This window comes from Cydia strobilella, chromosome 16 (assembly GCF_947568885.1).
Source record: "Cydia strobilella chromosome 16, ilCydStro3.1, whole genome shotgun sequence".
NCBI lineage: Eukaryota > Metazoa > Arthropoda > Insecta > Lepidoptera > Tortricidae > Cydia > Cydia strobilella.
The window spans coordinates 2,120,576-2,140,033 of NC_086056.1; the positions used below are offsets into that span (position 1 = coordinate 2,120,576).

General features: G+C 38.6%; 1 protein-coding gene across 1 annotated transcript in view; it reads right to left on the reverse strand.

The window, feature by feature from the left end:
- LOC134748368 (neurexin 1) overlaps window positions 1-19,458 on the reverse strand; it is a 211,810-nt gene that overhangs the window by 119,397 nt on the left and 72,955 nt on the right. The window contains exon 4 of the mRNA XM_063683153.1: window positions 12,131-12,275. Coding sequence (XP_063539223.1) covers window positions 12,131-12,275 — 145 coding nt within the window. The remainder of the gene's footprint in view (window positions 1-12,130; window positions 12,276-19,458) is intronic.

Here is a 19,458-nt window from a genome sequence, read left to right on the forward strand (position 1 = left end):
CTGCTGCCGTGTCAGACGTATCTCTGCTATCTTTAGATAGCAGAGATACGCCTAACCAGTGCAAAATGAAACTAGACACTATGCTTTATATAATACTTAAACAAAATTTCAAAAGATGTCTTTAGTTACTGAGATATTTCATGTTTTAAGATAGACGTTTTCGAATTTTTGGACATTGAGTTATGCGTATCTCTTCTAACTCAAGTTAGAATAATTATGCGTAACTCTTCGCAGTTTTTTTACGGCAAACTGGATATCTACTATCTCGAGTTATCATAGTTTCGCGTAACCACACGCAGGTAGTACGGCGATAGGCGGCTCGCGCTGAGGCGGGGCGCGGGGCGCGGGGCGCGGAGGAGCGGCTCGTCGCTCCTTGCCATGTGTATTTGTTTATTTGTGTCATTTTCAAGCAAAAGGTACCACATTGTCGCTTATCATAAGGACATTCTGACAGGTTTTTCGTATAAAGATACAAGCAATTTTCGTCCTTATTTTACCTTAATATTTTTACTAGGTATCTTCTAATACCCACAATAAATTTACACCAAACCTGACCAAAACCTGGTTCCACTAGGTACAGCCGGGGTTCAGCATCAGCTCTATCTCGGGTACTGCTCTCTCAAGTGCTCATCAAGGCGTGTCGGATGACCAAAACAGCGTTTGCCTACGTTGCACCAAACCTGAGTTCCACTAGGTACAGCCAGGGTTCAGCATCAGCTTTATCTTGGGTACTGCTCCCCCAAGTGCTCATTAAGACGTGTTGGATGACCAAAACAGCGTGTGCCTATGTTACACCAAACCTGAGTTCCACTAGGTACAGCCAGGGTTCAGCATCAGCTCAGCTCTATGTATACTAAAACCTTCTCCAGAATGTAACAAACACTTTTCTGAAAACCGCATCAAAATCGGTTTAGCCAAACGCGAGATAATCGCGGACAAACATACGGGTCAAACTGAGAACCTTTTTTTTTGCGGTAATTTTTTTTTTGTAACTGACCTGCCGTTAATTCCGCCTTTTACATTTACTGGGATTAAATATTAAATAAAGTACATATAGGTACAAACAAACACACACATACATACATACATACATACATACATACATACATACATACATACATGCAATACATGCATACGCTATTAAACATAAGGCTCTTTCCACCAATCGATTGATCTACTTTATAACCAATGATGTAAGGACTGATGGAAATCGGGCTCCATGTTTGTAATGTGAGTTAGCACATTATAAAATGGATTATCTTGTGTAGTCTGGTTACGCGTTTTACTAGGAGCACTAATACAACGAACTCTTACAACTTAAGATAAAAGAACTACGCGTGACCACCTCAATATTCCCCATGCCCTGGTTACACGTTTTACTAGAAGTTGATACAATGTAGTCTTCTAACTTTAGATAAACGAAAACCTCAATAAGCCCGCGAGCCGTGGCCACGCGAAATATTATGAGCGCTCATACAACGAACTCATCTAACTTTAAGTTAACATAGTTACGCGCAACCACCAAATGTATGAAACAGTGGTTACGCCAAACTATGTTTATGCGTTTATTTCAAAAACTATGTACTTTTACAAGAAAAAAGTAAAGAAATATTATTCTTCACGTCTATTGAAACACAAAACACATATTAAAAATGACTTAACTCAATAAACTCACGAAATATATGAGTTTATTAGTTTTCACGCTCACTAAAAACTTTAAAGTCGATTTACTCAAAACTGTGTTTTTTGAGATAGCAGAGATACGTCTGACACGGCAGCATTACTTTAATGAGCGGAAGGGGTGAACATTCGAAGATTAAAAGTCCTACCTTCGTATAACTTACATACTTACTTACTGCTGTGGCGCGACGACCCGAAGTGGATCTTATCTTAGTGGACTTACTCAAAAATATTCCACAGTTTGGCATATGCAAGGCAGGAAGTTTCTGGAGAAACGCACAGTTTACTGCCATCCAAGTGATGCATGCTTTTGAAGGAGCGAGATATCAAATCAAGATCAGATTTTTAAAGTTTTACCTCGCCTAGTACTTAGGACCACGGACTTAGGTACCTACTAGTCTTTGAAGTGAACTTAGAATATGGCGATATAAATGTATATTTTCGTGAAAGAGAGTGACAAGAGCCGAAAAACGGAACTACGAAATCATGTCACAAAGTACCTACACGTATACTGAATCACATAACGGAAATTATAAGCAATAGATGAAAGAACCTAGCCCAGGTAGCAAAGTGACGTCAGCGACGTTATAATGACGTAATTATGGCGTCATAATGACGTCGCTGACGTCATAATGACGTATACATTCTGTTAGGGTAAGTACGTTTTAAACATTTTTACTACTATTACGTTGACGTTGGAAATAGGCAGCGTGTTATAAAATAGCGTTATTATTACGTACAACATCAACCGCTTTTACTGCGGTTATAAAGGACTAGATTAAAACGGTAATAAAATATGAATAGTGCATTTTGAGCCGGAATTACGGACGTGATAAGGAAATGTTGCTGGTATTGTTGGTACACCGGTTATTAGCTGCAGCAGCTAGAGTTGGGACTAACTCGATTCGGATTACCGTTAAATGTGCCTACTTTGCTCCCTGGGTAATTGTGTTGAACAACTTTTATTAATGAAAACTATCTGTTTAAGAATATATTTATAGACTAAAAACGTCAAAACTTAAAATCTAACAAAAACGTATGCACATAAAAGAAAAAAAAACAGACACTAAAACTAACTAAAACATAAGCACATCACTGCTATACTATCCTACTTAAATATACTATCAACCCCATTATTAGAATATATTATTTCATGTAGCAACACTACGTAAAATTTGCATTCTTTCGTTCTGCCCGGATATCCGTCATTCAAATTCCATTCAGTCACTTTTAGATTGAAATTAACTCACTTCGATAATGGGAAATGGCCGACTGAACGCGCCTTCGTGTTAAAATCAGTTAAAGTCAAAAATATTACCACTGACGCGCACGAATGAGGGTAGATCGAGCGCGGTCTACACATTTGACACCCACCCGCTATCTTCAGTCACCCGTGAACAAGATGCATGTAACTGCGTCGAAATATCGGGAGCTCGAGAACAATACAAACGGTAATCACGGTCCATATCCCGGTCCATTTAAGTCTAGTGAAACTAACCGTGAATCATTCAAAACTACCTACTACAATATCATAATTTTAAAATTTCGAATTTTGGAGCAAATTTTAGAGCAAATAAGTACGGTACAGCACATTGTACGGTAGTTTTAAATAAGAAGAACTTGGCTGAGTTTTTTAAAGAAGGCTTATTTTGAGACAGACTCATGTTGATACCAAGATGTACAACGGTTTATTATTCTGATTTCAGTATACTTTCGAATCCATACTCCATACTAATATTATAAATGCGAGTCTGTCTGTCTGTCTGTCTGTCTGTCTGTCTGTGTGTTCCCTCTTCACGCTTAAACCGCTGAACCGATTTAGATGAAATTTGGCATAGAGATAGGTGAGTCCCTGAGAAGGACATAGGATAGTTTTTATCCCGAAAATCATTCCTTAAGAAAGTAGAAAGCGGAGTGGAATTGAGATAATTAACGAAGTGCCTGCTAATTTGTGTGCACAATATGCTCAAATTTAGATTGCTATGAGATTTTCTCCAGGCGCTATTCTTACTCTAGCTGCGGTTACTAAGTCCACGCAGACGAAGTCGCGGGCAAAAGCTAGTTGGCCTATAAAGTGCTTTTATGCTTATGAATTTTATAAAATAAAACAAGTCTGTTAAAATCACCCATGAATAATCATTTTTTTTATGTGATGTGGTTACGACTGTGAAATTATGGAAATTTGTTATAATCGGTGGATTTATTATATATTGCACTAAATACAATATGAAAATGGCGGATTTATTGCCAAATGGCACCGTCTGAGTTAGGCAGCATTCAACAAACTAGCGGAAATACTTAAATCTGATAACGTTTCACAATGCCTGAAAACTCGCCTCTTTAAGTCATTAATCAATATGTCCTGCCCACCATGACATACGGTGCCGAGACATGGACACTCACCAAGGAGGCTGTGCATAAAATACGAGTAGCACAGAGAGCCATGGAGCGCGCCATGCTCGGCATCAAGCTTCAAGACCGAGTGAGGAATGTCGAGATCCGACGCCGCACCAAGGTGCGAGATGTGGGTGACGTCATTACCAAGCTTAAATTTGGCGGGACATTTTGCCAGGCAGTGGACCAACTGTTAAGGCGCTTCGCGCAGATTTGGCCAAAAACTGTTACTTTCTAGGGCTTATATCTTCTAAACGGGTCAACAAAAAATTATGAAAAAAAAATATATACATCTTCACTCTATGCACAACAATTGTAACATTTGACTTTTTTCCTGAAATGTATAGTTTCACCGAAAAAATAATAATACGACAGGCCGTTTTGCGGCTAACTTTGCTTATATCTACTAAACGGCTTAACCGATTAAAATTATTTTTAAACTAACAAAAATGTTTTAATAGGTTCTACAAATTGGTGGCCGCTATCGGATGAAAGAAGCGCCTGGCGTCCGTTGGGTGGATGACGTTCGAAAAATCGCGGGGCACTTTTGGATGAGACTAGCCCAGGACCGGGATAAGTGGCGTACACGAAGAGAGGCCTATGCTCAGCAGTGGGCGACTTAGGGCTAAAATGATGATGATGATGATGGATTGATGGCATCCTGGGACAATCTTATTACACAAATCGTCCCGCCGTTAGTGAATAATAATAAACTACAAGATAAAAAGGGAGTACTATTTTTTTGCACCAAGGTCAAAACATATTGCGTAGGCATTTCTGATATGTTACTTATTTATAAAACCTATTACATAATATTGTCTTCGGTTACCGCGATAGTTACTCATGAAATAAAACTATGAAAACGGATTATATCGCGTATATTGAATTTATAATACATCCCGATGTTTCGAAGCTATAAAGGGTTCGAAACGTCGGGATGTATTATAAATTCAATATACGCGATATAATCCGTTTTCATAGTTTTATTTCAAACCTATTACAATTTAATAATAAAGTTCAATATCAGTTTCAGCGTATTATTGTCAGTTAAAATGTTAACGAAGTCGTAATTTCAATTCTAAGGTCTTTTAAAAACCAAATTTAAATAATAAACTACCACCACGGCATGAAAGAAATTTCAGTTTCCTTGCAATACGTGCTGAAAGTACTGAAACCAACATTCTAGTGCTGAAAGGGATTTAGTATGATTGCTTAAAAACGGCACTTACGACCTTTTACTTTGAAACATTGTTTGAAATTTACCTAGTTTTTAAACCTGGATACAAATCCATGTTAGCTTTAAATAATGATTTAGCGAAATAACCTCTGATAAATTTTACCTTGCTTACTTTAAGATAGAAACTTATGTATAATAGTAACGAAATACTGAAATTACAATGTCTTAACTGCTCCCTCACTCCATTCTCTTGAATATTTTTATGATCAAGGTAAGATAAAGAGACCCCAGAACACTAAAATTCCTCCTAAATTTGTTGTTGTTTCTTTATTTTGCAACTTTGATTTGTGGGCCAGGGATCGGGATACCGCCGTTTAGCCAAAATATTTTTCGCCAAATTTCACTTCCCAACAAACTTATGGCATCAGTTTCATTTCCCAAATGAAATTTTAGCAAGTTTTTTACTTCGCAACCATTTCATTTCCCAACCCCATACTTGCGAAATGAAAATGACGTACTAGGTTGGGTTAGGTTAGGTTGCATTATGAAAATTTGCGAAATGAAATTTTGCCAAATGATAATTTGCGTAAAATAGTTTGGGAAGCAATACTTTGGGAAACTATTTTTGGCAATACATTAGTAAACCCCAGGGATCGGATACCGGTATTTTTTGTATGGGAACGAAACCGGCATTATTTCGTGGTTTGTTAATTATTTCATTTCTAATTGGGCAATCTAATAATACGAAGTCGTTACCTAAAACACAACTGAGTCCTATGGAATAAAATATATGGTTATACCGAAGTTTTTGCGAAAAACCGATTCTGATCCCTACTGCAGGCAAAGCTGCTTGGGCAGCTAAAGGATAATACAATGTTGGTTGAGCTTCAAGGCCAACTTCAATCGCGTGCTCTACTTTTTGTTGTAAGAAATGTAAAAAATACAGAAATTTCTAATTAAACTTTATGGATTTGGACGACAGCCAAGTCTAAACATTTTTATTATTCCATTCCAGGAACGATCATTATGAGCACAATTAAGACGAAAGTGGAGGACCCTTGCGAAATCGTTTTTCATACAAGCGTAGTCCTCATTTTCCTCTCTGGATATTAACATTACTGAAAATATTTTGATACAATTTGTTGTATATCAACTACAGCCATGTCCCTACGTTAGATTTTTCGAATTTTTAATTATTGTAAGAGTAAGGAGCACTGCATTTAAAAATGTGTATGAAATTGGTTTTTCGCTCCTAATTTTTACAATAATCAAAAAGTCGAAAAAAGTCAAGCGTAGGGCATTAGCTATAGTCGCTGGTGGCCTAGCGGTAAGAGCGTGCGACTTTCAATCCGAAGGTCGCGGGTTCAAACCCCGGCTCGTACCAATGAGTTTTTCGGAACTTATGTGCGAAATATCATTTGAAATTTACCAGTCGCTTTTCGGTAAAGGAAAACATCGTGAGGAAACCGGACTAATCCTAACAAGGCCTAGTTCCCCTTTTGGGTTGGAAGGTCAGATGGCAGTCGCTTTCGTAAAAACTAGTGCCTACGTCAATTCTTAGGATTAGTTGTCAAGCGGACCCCAGGCTCCCATGAGCCGTGGCAAAATGCCGGGATAACGCGAGGAAGATGATGTAGGGCATAGCTATGATAATATACATCAAATTATGTGAAAATATTTTCCATAATGTCAATATCCAGACAGGAAAATGGCGACTACGTTTGTATGAAGAAGCAGCCGTCCCCGTCTAAAGTACGACAATTACTAATCATTCAAGGAAAAAACTAAAAAAGAAATATTGGTAGAATGCGTGTCTCATCATGTTTAAAATTTGGGCCAATGATTCCTAAGAGTAGCGGGTTACTGATGCATTACCGAATATTTTTTTGCTACTTTTCATATCCCAAACTATCTTTCCGAAAAATTTAAAACCCAAGTAATCATTTCCCAACTTTACATAATCCAACCTAACCTTTTTTTTTTTTTCGTTGGAAAAATGCTTTATGCATACCCACACCCTCGGGGGAGAAAGTGCGGGTTATGTGGGACTCGGCAAAAGGCGCCACTACCCACTAAAAAACCAACGGTATGCCTGCGCTGCTAAGTACGCAACCGTGACCACGCCTGCGCCGCCCACCACTACCACATGCAGCGGGCCCTTCTCTGGCGGGGGGAAGGGGGGGGGGGGGGGGCTAGGGAGTAACTTCTAGCCCTGCCTCCTCAGAAGGCGCGTGGGCACGCCACGCGCGCCTTCTCTGCGAGGCCTATGTAATCCAACCTAACCTAACCCAACCTAGTACGTCATTTTCATTTCCCAACTATGGGTTTGGGAAATGAAATGGTTGCGAAATATTTATTTGGTAAAAGTTATTCGGCCAAATGAAACTTATGCGAAAAGTTGGTCGGCAAGTGAAATTCGGCAATACAATTTTCGGCGAAAAGGCAGGATCCGAAGAGCGGCACTATAACGATATTTAGGTCTATTGTTTATAGCCAATCGAACTCCATTTACGTCTGACGAATTGAAATAGCGCTAAGTACAAGACACCCTCATAGTTTTCAATAAGCCTAGACAAAACTTCGTGAACCCGACCCTTTATTTACATATATTCCATTAAATTCCTGTAATCTCTCCAAGTTCCGGACATAAACACGACACGTACGGGGCAATAAAGACCTTATTTAGAGGATGATACGGAGCAATCTCCACTTGACTCCGCACCCTCCTTATAATGATTTACGCTGAGCTTCGAACTAACGATATCATTCGAGAAACGCCTGAGAGATACGTTTTCAGCGGATTGTTGAGTAACAATAATATAAGATGATCGTGCAAATAAATAAAATTAATCAAATCTTTTAACGTCATTCATTAATTGTGACGTTTTCAATCAAAAGGTACCACATTGTCGCTTACCATAAGGACGAAAGTTGCTCGTATCTTTATACAAAAAGCCTGTCAGAGCGTCCTTATAGCAAGCGACAATGTGGTACCCTTTGCTTGAAAACGACATAATTCATTATACCTTAAAGATGGGTGTCATATATTTGACGCCAATGTCTGTCTGTGTGTCTGTCTGTGGCATCGTAGCTCTCCAACGGATACACCGATATCGATGCGGTTTTTTTACGTGAATTTTCTTGCGTTAGTTCTTAGTTAGCTATATGTTTGATAGAAATCGATCCAGCAGTTTGAAGAGTCTCAGTGGGGATTCCGCAAAAACCGAAATTCGCAAATTGCGAGGATCTTTCTGTTTTATGAAGGCGTAATTAGTGACAGAGAAAAATGCCCGCAATTTGCGAACTTCGATTTTTGCGGTTATAGCCCATTTCTTTTCTAAAATGATGTAAGGCACTTTTGTCATAAAATGTTTTTTAGATAAAAAATTTTTTGACAAAAGCAAGTACAAAATAGGTGTTGAAGTCCCTGACTTCTGAGCTAGGTAAAAACCTGTGTTACAGAAGTCAGTCAGTCAGAAGTATCTGTTTTCTAAACAATGGAAACTGTATAGAAAACAGATAGATATTATAGCGTAGGGGGTTATTTTAATTTTTAGTTTAAGTAATAATTATAACTCTTTGGACCTGACATCTGAAGCCAAATTTCAGTTAGGGAATCCACAAGATATATGTAAAAAGGGTTTCAAATTATAGTTAAAAAGCCTTGTCAAAACCTATTAAGCCGTTAGCAACCATTCGAAACAGAAACTTGAAAAATTTCACCTTAAGTGCAACCATTTCCTCTATTTAGATCTTGCCGTAGATTGTGCCAGCGCGAAGGAATTTAAAACATGGACGTAAAAAATCTAGGACAATAATAATGTGAGTAAAAATGCAGTTTTGTTTACTGAAGTTCAATAAGCCTTTTGTTAACGAACTTTCGAATTGAACATCACAGTCAGGCACTGATGAATCGAAACGCCTGCCTTTTGGCGCCTGGCCAAAATGCTCCCCTCAAGAAACGTTGTTCAAATAACAGTAAATTTGCATTTTTTCTTCTTAGATCAATGTTTCGGCAATTTTATACAGATAACGCAAGCTCCTGATGACGCTACTCGGTACGGAGTGAAACATGTCGAGCATTTTTCAACTTAACATACGTGAGTGACCCGTTATAAATATGTTTAATATGTCTGTGTCTCACGGAAGTTTTGTTATTAAAATTATTATTAAAACAAACACGCAGCTAAAAATGTCAATGCAAGTTGACCAAAATTGACACAATACGAAATAGGTAAGTAGTACTAAATAGTATCAATCCCACACAACCACCGATCAAATTCTTGATATTGTTGGAAAAATTGTGACAGAAATTCAACTAACTTCTTACTAACTTTGTCCACTGGACACCCTTCAAACACTTCCCTCTCAAAACTTCCAAATCCCGTCACTTGTACCAGCCTCCACTGAACATTGAAGTATGAACTGTATTGTTAAACCTTCACGACCCATTTTACGATGTTCCTTTATTGCTGCTACGTGCGCGAGTTACGGAATGTGCTGAAATGAGACGTTTTGAAAAACGCTGAAAATGAGAGGAATTTTTGAATTTAATGCTCAGCGAGTTCGGTATTGTGTGCCGTTTTGAACATGCCTCGCTGATGTCAAGCCTTTGGGACCAATTAGGCGGGAGTAGAAATTTAGATGTATATTGTAGGAATTAAGTTAAAAATAAGGTCCTGTAAAAAAGGACAATCCAGGAAAGATCCAATCAAAAAGAAAGACCTAGAAAAACCAAAGCACAAAGGAAGCGCGCTGGTGAATATTCTTTTAAATTACTACAAAAATGTTGACCTGAGAACAAGAAGTCTTCATCGTTTAGATGATGTGAAGATCACAGCTGTAATAGTATTTTAAATCTAAAATACATACTCAATCTCCTAGTCATAATAATTACTTAGTTGTGTAATTAATTAGTTATGAAATCTTATAGAAAAGGTTGATTTCGCTTAGAAGACTAAGAGCCAGGTAGGCTTACTTCGATTACTAAATTTGTTAAATCAGTAGGCAACATGACTTCTGAAAGTTCTGAATACGCTTCGCGTAATAAAGTCGGGTTCAAATTAAACTATTTTCACTTCAATGCAAGTGTAGCTAAATGTAAACTAAATATGGTTGAACACCCCTGGCTTAAGGCGTTATTTTGCTGCTAATTGACGTTATATTATAAATTTATTTGAGTTATTTCAATATTTAACATATTAAAAACGGGTCACTCACGTATTTTAAGTCGAAAACGCTCGAGTCTGCGCCGGTCCGTCACCGTCGACGCAAGCTCGTGATGACGCTCCTCGGTACGGAGTGAAACATGTCGAGCGTTTTCGACTTAAAATACGTGAGTGACCCGTTTTTAATATGTTTAATATGTATGTGTCTCACGGAAGTTTTGTTATTTCAATATTAAATGTACAGTAGTAAAGGCACAACCGCAAAACTTATTATTTTATAATCCACTGCGAAATGCGTTTCATATCCGTAGGTCGCGGGTTCAAAGTGTTCAAACCCCGGCTCGTACCAATGAGTTTCTCGGAACTTATTATGTACGAAATATCATTTGAAATTTACCAGTCGCTTTTCGGTGAAGGAAGACATCGTGAGGAAACCGGACTAATCCTATTAAGGCATAATTTTCCCTCTGGGCTGGAAGGTCAGATGGCAGTCGCTTTCGTAAAAACTAGTGTCTACGTCAATTCTTGGGATTAGTTGTCAAGCGGACCCCAGGCTCCCATGAGCCGTGGCTAAAAATGCCGAAATAATGCGAGGATGATGATGAATCCACTGCGAAATGCGATGTTCTTCAAGATTCGGGCGTTTAATAATTTCACATGCATTTAAATGAAGTAGTTTGCATAGTTATGTAGATAGAGAAGATACCAGTAACAACTAACTAAACAAAATTATACAAGCTACACCTATAATATACCTAAGTATTGTGGATTGTGGCATGGTCACCACCACAAATTAATTAAACAAGGGCAGTGTAGCCGACGATTGCAGCCACAGGTGGAGAGGAGCTAAATAAGGACACTAGGGATACTTTTTGAGCTAAGTGTTAGAGCGCATCCTGGACATGCGTGTATCGCTCGGCGGCGTATAGGGAACTGACTCATGATTGGTCGATAGCCGAGGCTCGTTGCACACATATGCATGCTCTCGCGCACACTTTATTCACACATAGAAGACAACAATGGTAAGTAATGTAAGTACCTACATTTTTATAATATTAAACTAGAATGTATATTAATTACTAAGTTTGATGTTTCAGGTTATTCATTTCAGGTCCAATTTATTGCGTCGTCTACAGGCAGATTTAAGCTAGTTATTAGTCACCATCATCGCTTATGTATAGTAAACAGAAAACCTAATCATCGAGTCAAGTTGACTCAGTCAACCTCTATAATTCTATGATATAGAACTGTATCAGATGTCTTACACTATTATATTATATGCAAACACTTCATATTAATACATTCACACATAGATATCTTCAAGCAAGTAAAGCAATTTCCATGCATAGTGCGCGTTAGCAATAAATCCAATAATAATAAAATCTCATTCTCCAGAGATTGACTTGTACTCGTCCACTCGTGCGGATCCGGATCTAATTCCTGCCGATATAACAGTGGGAGAGCGGTATAAAAGTAAAATAGAGTATTGGTACGTTTCGGCGAAAGTACATGAGAACTTTTCTCGTATACAATATCTACATATACACTGCACTGTCGCGCGGCTTTTTTTCTCGAACTTATCGGAACACACTGCTGTGTGTCTAAGCAAGTATATATGTACGAGTAATGGAAGAGCTTCAAATTTAGACTCAACTCAATAGACTCGAGTCGCTACCAACACCCTCCTGTATCTGCTACCATCTAGACTCACCTTCAAATCCCTGGAGTGCCTTAATTCCTGGCGCCGCGGCGGCTGCCCCACCACATCGGAGTACACCAGGTTCCTGATGGACCCTCGGAACTTGGGCTCAAAGATCACTGAAGGCAGCGCCAACGTAGTAAGCTTCGAGTTGTATCTGCAACAAACAAAAACATTTTTAGTCATAATCTTCAATTCGGAACACTATTGCAAATAGACGCGGGAAAATGATTGGACACTTAATACGACACGACTACTTCTTTAAAACTATCCTGGAGGGGCGGATAGGAAGCAAGCGGGGTAGAGGAAAACCCAGACGCAGCTTTTTAGATCAAGTGAAAGAAAAAGTAGGGGTCGTGTCTTATTAAAAAGTCAAAGAGCTGACGCAGGATAGGGAAAGCTGGAAGATACTCCACCGACAAGAGAATAACTCAAGGGAATAAGTTAATGACGATGAATCTTCAACACCGAAAATGGAGTCACAGAGCAGTCCTGCAATTATATGATTTTCATCAGCAATTTCACTTCACGTAGCCTGCCACTACCGAGTACCGACTCGGCTAGTAGGCCGCTTATAGCGACTTGTGAATTCGAGCTATCCTTGGCTTAAAATAAAGTGTAATACGAATATGTCAGTATCACAACTTGTTTACTGTAACTTTCGAAAAATTGCACTAAGCCCGAACTCCGCCCTTTGTGACAAACACGAAGTTTCAAAATTAGTTAACACTCGCATGTTAGCGCCCTCGCTTCAGTTGGGGATTAATTTACTTTCCCATCGTGCTCTTCATGCTGTTATATACTTTGTTTGTATTTACGAGTATTATACTCTGGCAACCAAATTTTGTCCGTAGAAAAAGGCGCGAAATACAAAATTTGTACGGAAGATCGATCCTTCGCGCCTACATTTGCAAATTTGTCTTTTCTATTGAGAAAGTTAGCTTGTCAGACTATGTTACTTTACAATTTCTTTCGCCTACCGATTTTTACACAATGACGGCAAAGTATGTATGTATTTGATATTCTTTCTTATGGTTACACAATATAATATAAGTGTACACTTCTGAAGGCTGGCACATCGATAGCAAAGAGTCTGTTTCTTTTCTTGTTATATTCTGTCGCTGCAGACTCACTATATTACGGAAATATTTTTATTCTATTCAGGGCGTAGTGGGTAGCTATTCTGTACCAATGCTCTTTTAACTTATTCAGTGGTCGCGTTAAAGATAAGAAAGGTTGTCTGATCAGGGTAGAGGGAATACTAAACTCGACCCAGAGATGGACGCAATCCTATTCGATGTACTGATTTAAGTGTAAATTCTCATTCCTTTTGTTAAATCGGTGAAAATCAGAGATAGGCCGAAATGTGAAAAAATGCTAACTTTACCCGCTATCTTTCACTATCCTTTTATAGAAATCTCTTGTCTATTCAAACGTTCTCAGCGCTGAAATAGGTACAAAGTTTCAGAACCGACAAGCTACACTCCAGTATCTTTAGATAGTTGTGCATTGATTAAACTTCGAGAGCCCCAGATATGTAGAATTCTGGGTTGTTTAAGTAGCCGACCTTTCACCTTACTTCTTTGTATTAAGGAGAAAAATATAAACGTATATTTGACGTTAACAGTGCACTAGGTACACTGCAAGCATACTACCAGCGGTATTTTCTGTTTAACGAACTTATTAATAAACGGAAATAAATGATATATACTAAAGAAAAGGTGATCAAGCCTTCTAGTGGCGGAGGCCGGATTCGAACCAGCGCCTTCAGCTTACAACGCCCTAGACCTCTAGGCTACCTTACCCTACCCTTACTTTGAAAAAACTTTAGAGTAAGAACTAGAAAGAGTCATAAGAACTATAGTTCCCTTATGAAGATTTCGTCATTAATCTTGGTCCTATTCTATCTTAATAAGTAGTAGTAGTAGTAGTAGTAAACACTTTATTGCACAAAACAAGTACATAACACAGAGAGAATACAGTAAATGTGTACGGCGAACTTATCCCCTTAAGGGATCTCTTCCAGCTAACTTTTAAGTAACTGAGAGAAATACATACGAAATCGTAGTCAAACTAAAGGGCCCAAGAAGGGCTAAAGAGTAGGTAATGAAAATTCGCTGTGAAGATAATATTCCTCAAAATTGGCACTAATAAAATGCACAGAAACGCTTTAATATTTTGCTTTAGCTTTAGTCTATATCAGCTCGTATCGAACCGATCGAAGACTTAATAAAAGTCTAAAGGTAAATTAGAAAGGAAAAGTTAGCATATTCCTTAAGTTAGATTGCGGTATCGCCCCGTGAGGCCCTGGAAGTAAAGGCGCTTAAGATGCAAGCTCAGTTCTATCATCATCTCTTTTAAACAGAAGTTTGTAACCATTGAATAATGAGATGACTAGGAGTCACAAAATGCCTCTATTAATCAACTAGCTCTATGAGCTGAAAACCCTCATGGCTCCGCCATTTTGTAAAATACAAATACTCGTAGTTTTTGACCAAATTCATCCTACTTTGCTCCTGATCATTACTATAAAATGTCTATATTTACTATTTTTTTGTGCAACAAGAGAGGAAAGTTGGTTTTTCTTGCGAGGGTTTATTTTGAGTCCCGAGAAAGCGAAAGATTCTATAATTGAATCACGAGCGAAGCAACAAACAAACAAATAAAAATATTTTCATAGAAAATAATTTAATTTGTTCTTAGAGACGAGCGAAGCAAGTGATTCTAAGTTAGAATCTTGAACGTAGAGAGGGACTCAAAAACACGAGATGTAAAATAACTTTGCTCTCGTGTTGCACACATAATTTTTCACCTCAGTAGTGAGAACATATTAAAGGTTAAAATTAAATTCGAATTACACAGAACAATATATAAAAAAAGCTACTTTGTTTCACTCTCTAGAGTGAGGAAAGTCGCACTTAGACGAAAGTATGCTTGTTCGAGCTGCTGAGGTGAAAATGTTTATTTTTCCAGAAATAACTTTATCAAAATAAATCTTGTTGATTTATAATCATTAGCGTTTCCCAATTCTATGACAGCCTAAGTTAAGACTTAAAATTAGATATTTCTTTTTCCTCTCTAGCTGAAGCAGGACGCTAACTGTATTAAATTCCACACTTAGCCAAGCCAGTTATCCTGGAACGTTCCGGGCATACTCGAGAACACTAGGCTAAAATATGGAGCTACCTAAGTGCGGTTTGCAGTCAAGCCAATGTTTTTAGTTCATATTTTCAAGATTATATCTTTTTAATCTGGTAAGTAGAGAGAGGACAATAGAGAGTACTCTCTCCAGGCGGGTGTTATGCCTTTTTTTTTTGAAGTGGGAAGTTCATTGATGGGAGGGTGTGTGGGACTCGCCGCTCCTGTCGGGTGTTATGCCTGGGGACCGAAGTCCACTGAGAGGTAGTCAGAAGGAGTATATTATAGTACCTAAGTGACATTTGAAACTCCGTAACCGCGATGTAGGTTTCTAGCTAATTGCGTTCTAGCTCCCTAACGCCATCTGTTAGATGACGACAGTGGCAGCTAGAGGAGACGCCACAAATCCTTTGCGTTTCAAGAGGAAAGGGGACGACGTCACGTGACAGCTTCTCCATACAAATTAATCCTCATTTTCATACTGAAATTATGGAAGATATTTCTAACAACTTATTTCTTACAAACAGCCAATACGTAGATAACGAATCTAAGAGGTGAATCGTTATTATTACTTATTATTAGATACATTTTCAAATCTTATTTGCAACATTGATATAAAAACCGGACAAGTGCGAGTCCGACTAGCCCACCGAGTGTTCCGTACTTTTTAGTATTTGTTGTTATAGCGGCAAACAGAAATATCATCTGTGAAAATTTCAACTGTCTAGCTATCACGGTTCATGAGATACAGCCTGGTGACAGATAGACGGACAGACAGACAGACGGACAGATTAGATTAGATTAGATACATTTATTTCTTAGAGAAAAAGGCACAGTACAAACAAAAAGGGATAAAACAAAGGCTTTCACTAAAAGATCGTCAACTTACGGTTAGAACAGAAATCGAATATTAATCCTTAGCCTACTCCATGACGGATAGCGACCGTTTTAGATTTATTTTTCCGATTTTTTTTGAGGGTTCCGCAGCTGGAGCTTGAAATTGTTGATATGTTGCCAAGAGCGAAATACGTTTGTCGTTTTCAATGGTATCATTTCAGCCTTTATTTTTTGAACCTGACTTGGGCTCTATTGCACTAGGGCAATTAGAGCGGTAGGACTGTGTGCGGTAGCCTGGGGAAAATCCAGGACCCTTCCGCATCACACGAGACGGTTTTGCTACGCTGGAATACTCGTAAAGAGTTTTCGCTCCAGCGCAGACCGGTTGAGCGGTCTCAACCTGATCTGAGGGCGTAAAGGGAATCGAGCTAATGGGTGTTTTGTCGCTTGTTCGCTACAACCTAGCCTAGCCGAGAAGACTCCAGCAAGAAACTCAGCTAGGCCCGACGCCTGTCGGAGTGATGCTGGTATCAGGCCGAATAGGGGATACTGAGTTTAGAAACATGTGACTATCCAGACAGAAAGTCGTTGCTTTTAATAAATTAATTCGCAATTTTAATTTTTTTTTTTCGAACCAGAATCATTAGGATAATCGAAGCTTAGTCACTAACTAAAGTAAAGACGCTTACCACAAGGATTTTCGTACACTGACCCGCCTGTTGCTATCTCTATTGCAAGCGCATAATTATATCGCAACAAACTTGGCATAGAAGCACTAAGCTCAGAAGGCAGAGGAGACATAATTTATTTTTCCCCTCACTAGCTCGGAAAGCCGTCTATTATCCTTTAAAACAAGCGGGGAAAAACGCATTTTATCCACTAGTGGGGAAAGTAATTTGACCTTGGATGGAGCGTGTTTAAGTAGCTTGACAGATAACAAAACGTAAAACGCTCATGATAATGGTTCGTTCGATATTAATTATCATTAAATAAATGGTTTGAGAATCTAATAAAAAATACCAAATTTAGCTTTATTTAATAATTTTAAGTCATAAACCTTCAAATTCCATAAGAAACGTTAGATTTTTTGTAATGATGTTAAATATAATTCTGAACGCACAAGTTGAGTCGATGCAATTTCAAAACGCATCGTTGACATTTCATACGTCAGAACAGAAATGTCAACATTGTCAACAAAATTTTTACTGTTCTTCTCACCGACTCACGTAAAAATCAGAATTTCTAGTGTTTTCTGTTATAATATCGTAAAAAAATTAGTGATTCCAGTGATGAAGATGATCTAACGCCTGTGGATGCTGCACTTTCCTCGCTATAGTGAGGGGAAAAGTTTTGTATTACACACGGGTGCAAATGTATTTTACTTCTCGTGTGTTGAAACACTCGCTACGCTCATGTTTCAAGTTCACACTCGCGGGTAAAATACAACTTTGCACCCTTGTATAACAAATAACTATAGGTATTTGTGTACAATATAATTATATTAGTATAATGTCAGGCCATAGATGCTTGTAATTTAGTTTAAGATATGATAAGACTGGCGTAATCTTAAAATTAAAAGTCCTTAAATAAATAAATAATTTAAAAAACTCCCTCCGACTCACGCTTGACCGCTGAAACTGGCAGTTCTTATTTTACGTAACTGTTTGCCTGGAGAGTGCCCTAGATTCCGGAGACGAATGAATGCTGTCCCGTCTTAGGGAGATTTGTCATGTCTTTCATTTATTTTTACTGACCTGCGGTGTCAGCATGGTTGCATGTCTATCACCTGTCATTATGCCTGTCACTTTCGCACTTACATACTTGTTAGACCGTGACAGGCATGGTGACAGGCGATAAAAATGCGGCCGTGCTCAGCCCGCTGGTGCTTATAAGTAGATATGGCTCTAATGGCTCTTTTACAATAGGGCATTAAAACAATTAACTCCCGCTGCTTACGTACCTACTTGGACTAAACAATCTTGATCCCACTTACTCTTCTAAATTTTAATTTCTATGTTTTACTAGTATTCCAACTTTTTTACTATTGATTAAAGAATAAAAGATTTGTGTAAAGAAACATTAATTTCAAAGTAATAACGTGTTGATCCCAGAAACTCAAAGTATCATAACTAGTTATTCCCGCTATATGGACAAGACGTGCGGCAAAGCACTTAACACTCTTTTGTTTTCGTGAAGGTAAACTTTTATGACCAATCTGCTCACTTTAGTTTTCACCGTTTCACCGCTTTGTCGTGGCACTTAGGACTCTTTGAAGTAGGCAGAAATGAAAAGTAAGACTATGACAAGGACCAACAATATTCCATGCTACACCTACCGAAAGTTACATAAGACCGTCCCGTTCGGTCATTTCCTAATTTTAACGGAACTAGGCAGAAAAACATTTGAACTCCCCGCCCTGGCTACAGCGTCAATCGTACGTGAATTACATATTCACCCAGCTGGCCCAGCTGAGAACCTGCAGCGGTATCATGGTCGCGTTTTTATCAGTTGTCATGTCATGCGTCACTTTCTCACTTACATACTTGTTAGAACGTGACAGGCATGGTGACAGGCGATAAAAATGGTGACAAATGATAAAGAGCCGGCCATCTTAGCCCTTCTGGATACCCTGACACCCGACGTAGTTTCCACTGGCTTAACAACCTCAAAGCTGTACTCTGATTGCCTAATCATGCATGCCGTACGATTCAATTACTATTAGGATACAAATACACTTTCATTTTATATTCAGTATTACTTACTTACTTACTGCTATGGCGCGAAGACCCGAAGTGGATCTTGGCCTCCGACACCAAAGACCGCCATGCTACTCTGTCCAAAACCGTCTATGTTCAGTAACATCATAAATTCTTTAGAATACGCGTCACACTTTAGACTTATTTTCCTGATTTTCCAACGTAATTTTCAGACTGTACCTCAGTTTTTCCGACTAAAGATGCTCAGCCGACTGTGTGTAAAGCGGACCGTGAGCCGTATTTCAAACGCTTACAAAGCATCCCAGGTAGCAGTGACGATAATAATGACGTAATTATGGCGTCATTATGACGTCAGCGACGCTATAAATGCTGTTAGGGGTAGGTGAATCCTATGCTTCGTGATCTTCGAAAAAAACGTATTTTTATTGAAACCGTGAAATTAGCCTAATAATTACTAACACAATTTCTTCTTCTTCTTCTCAGCATATTAACGTCCACTGAACATATGCCTCTTTCATGGATTTCCATATTGTTCTGAATGCGGCGGTTCTATAGGTACCAGGTCGGACCTGCCGTTTCTTATGTCGTCCGACCATCTGGCTGGTGGTTTTCCGTCACTTCCAGGGCTCCAGAATAGTACTCGCTGGC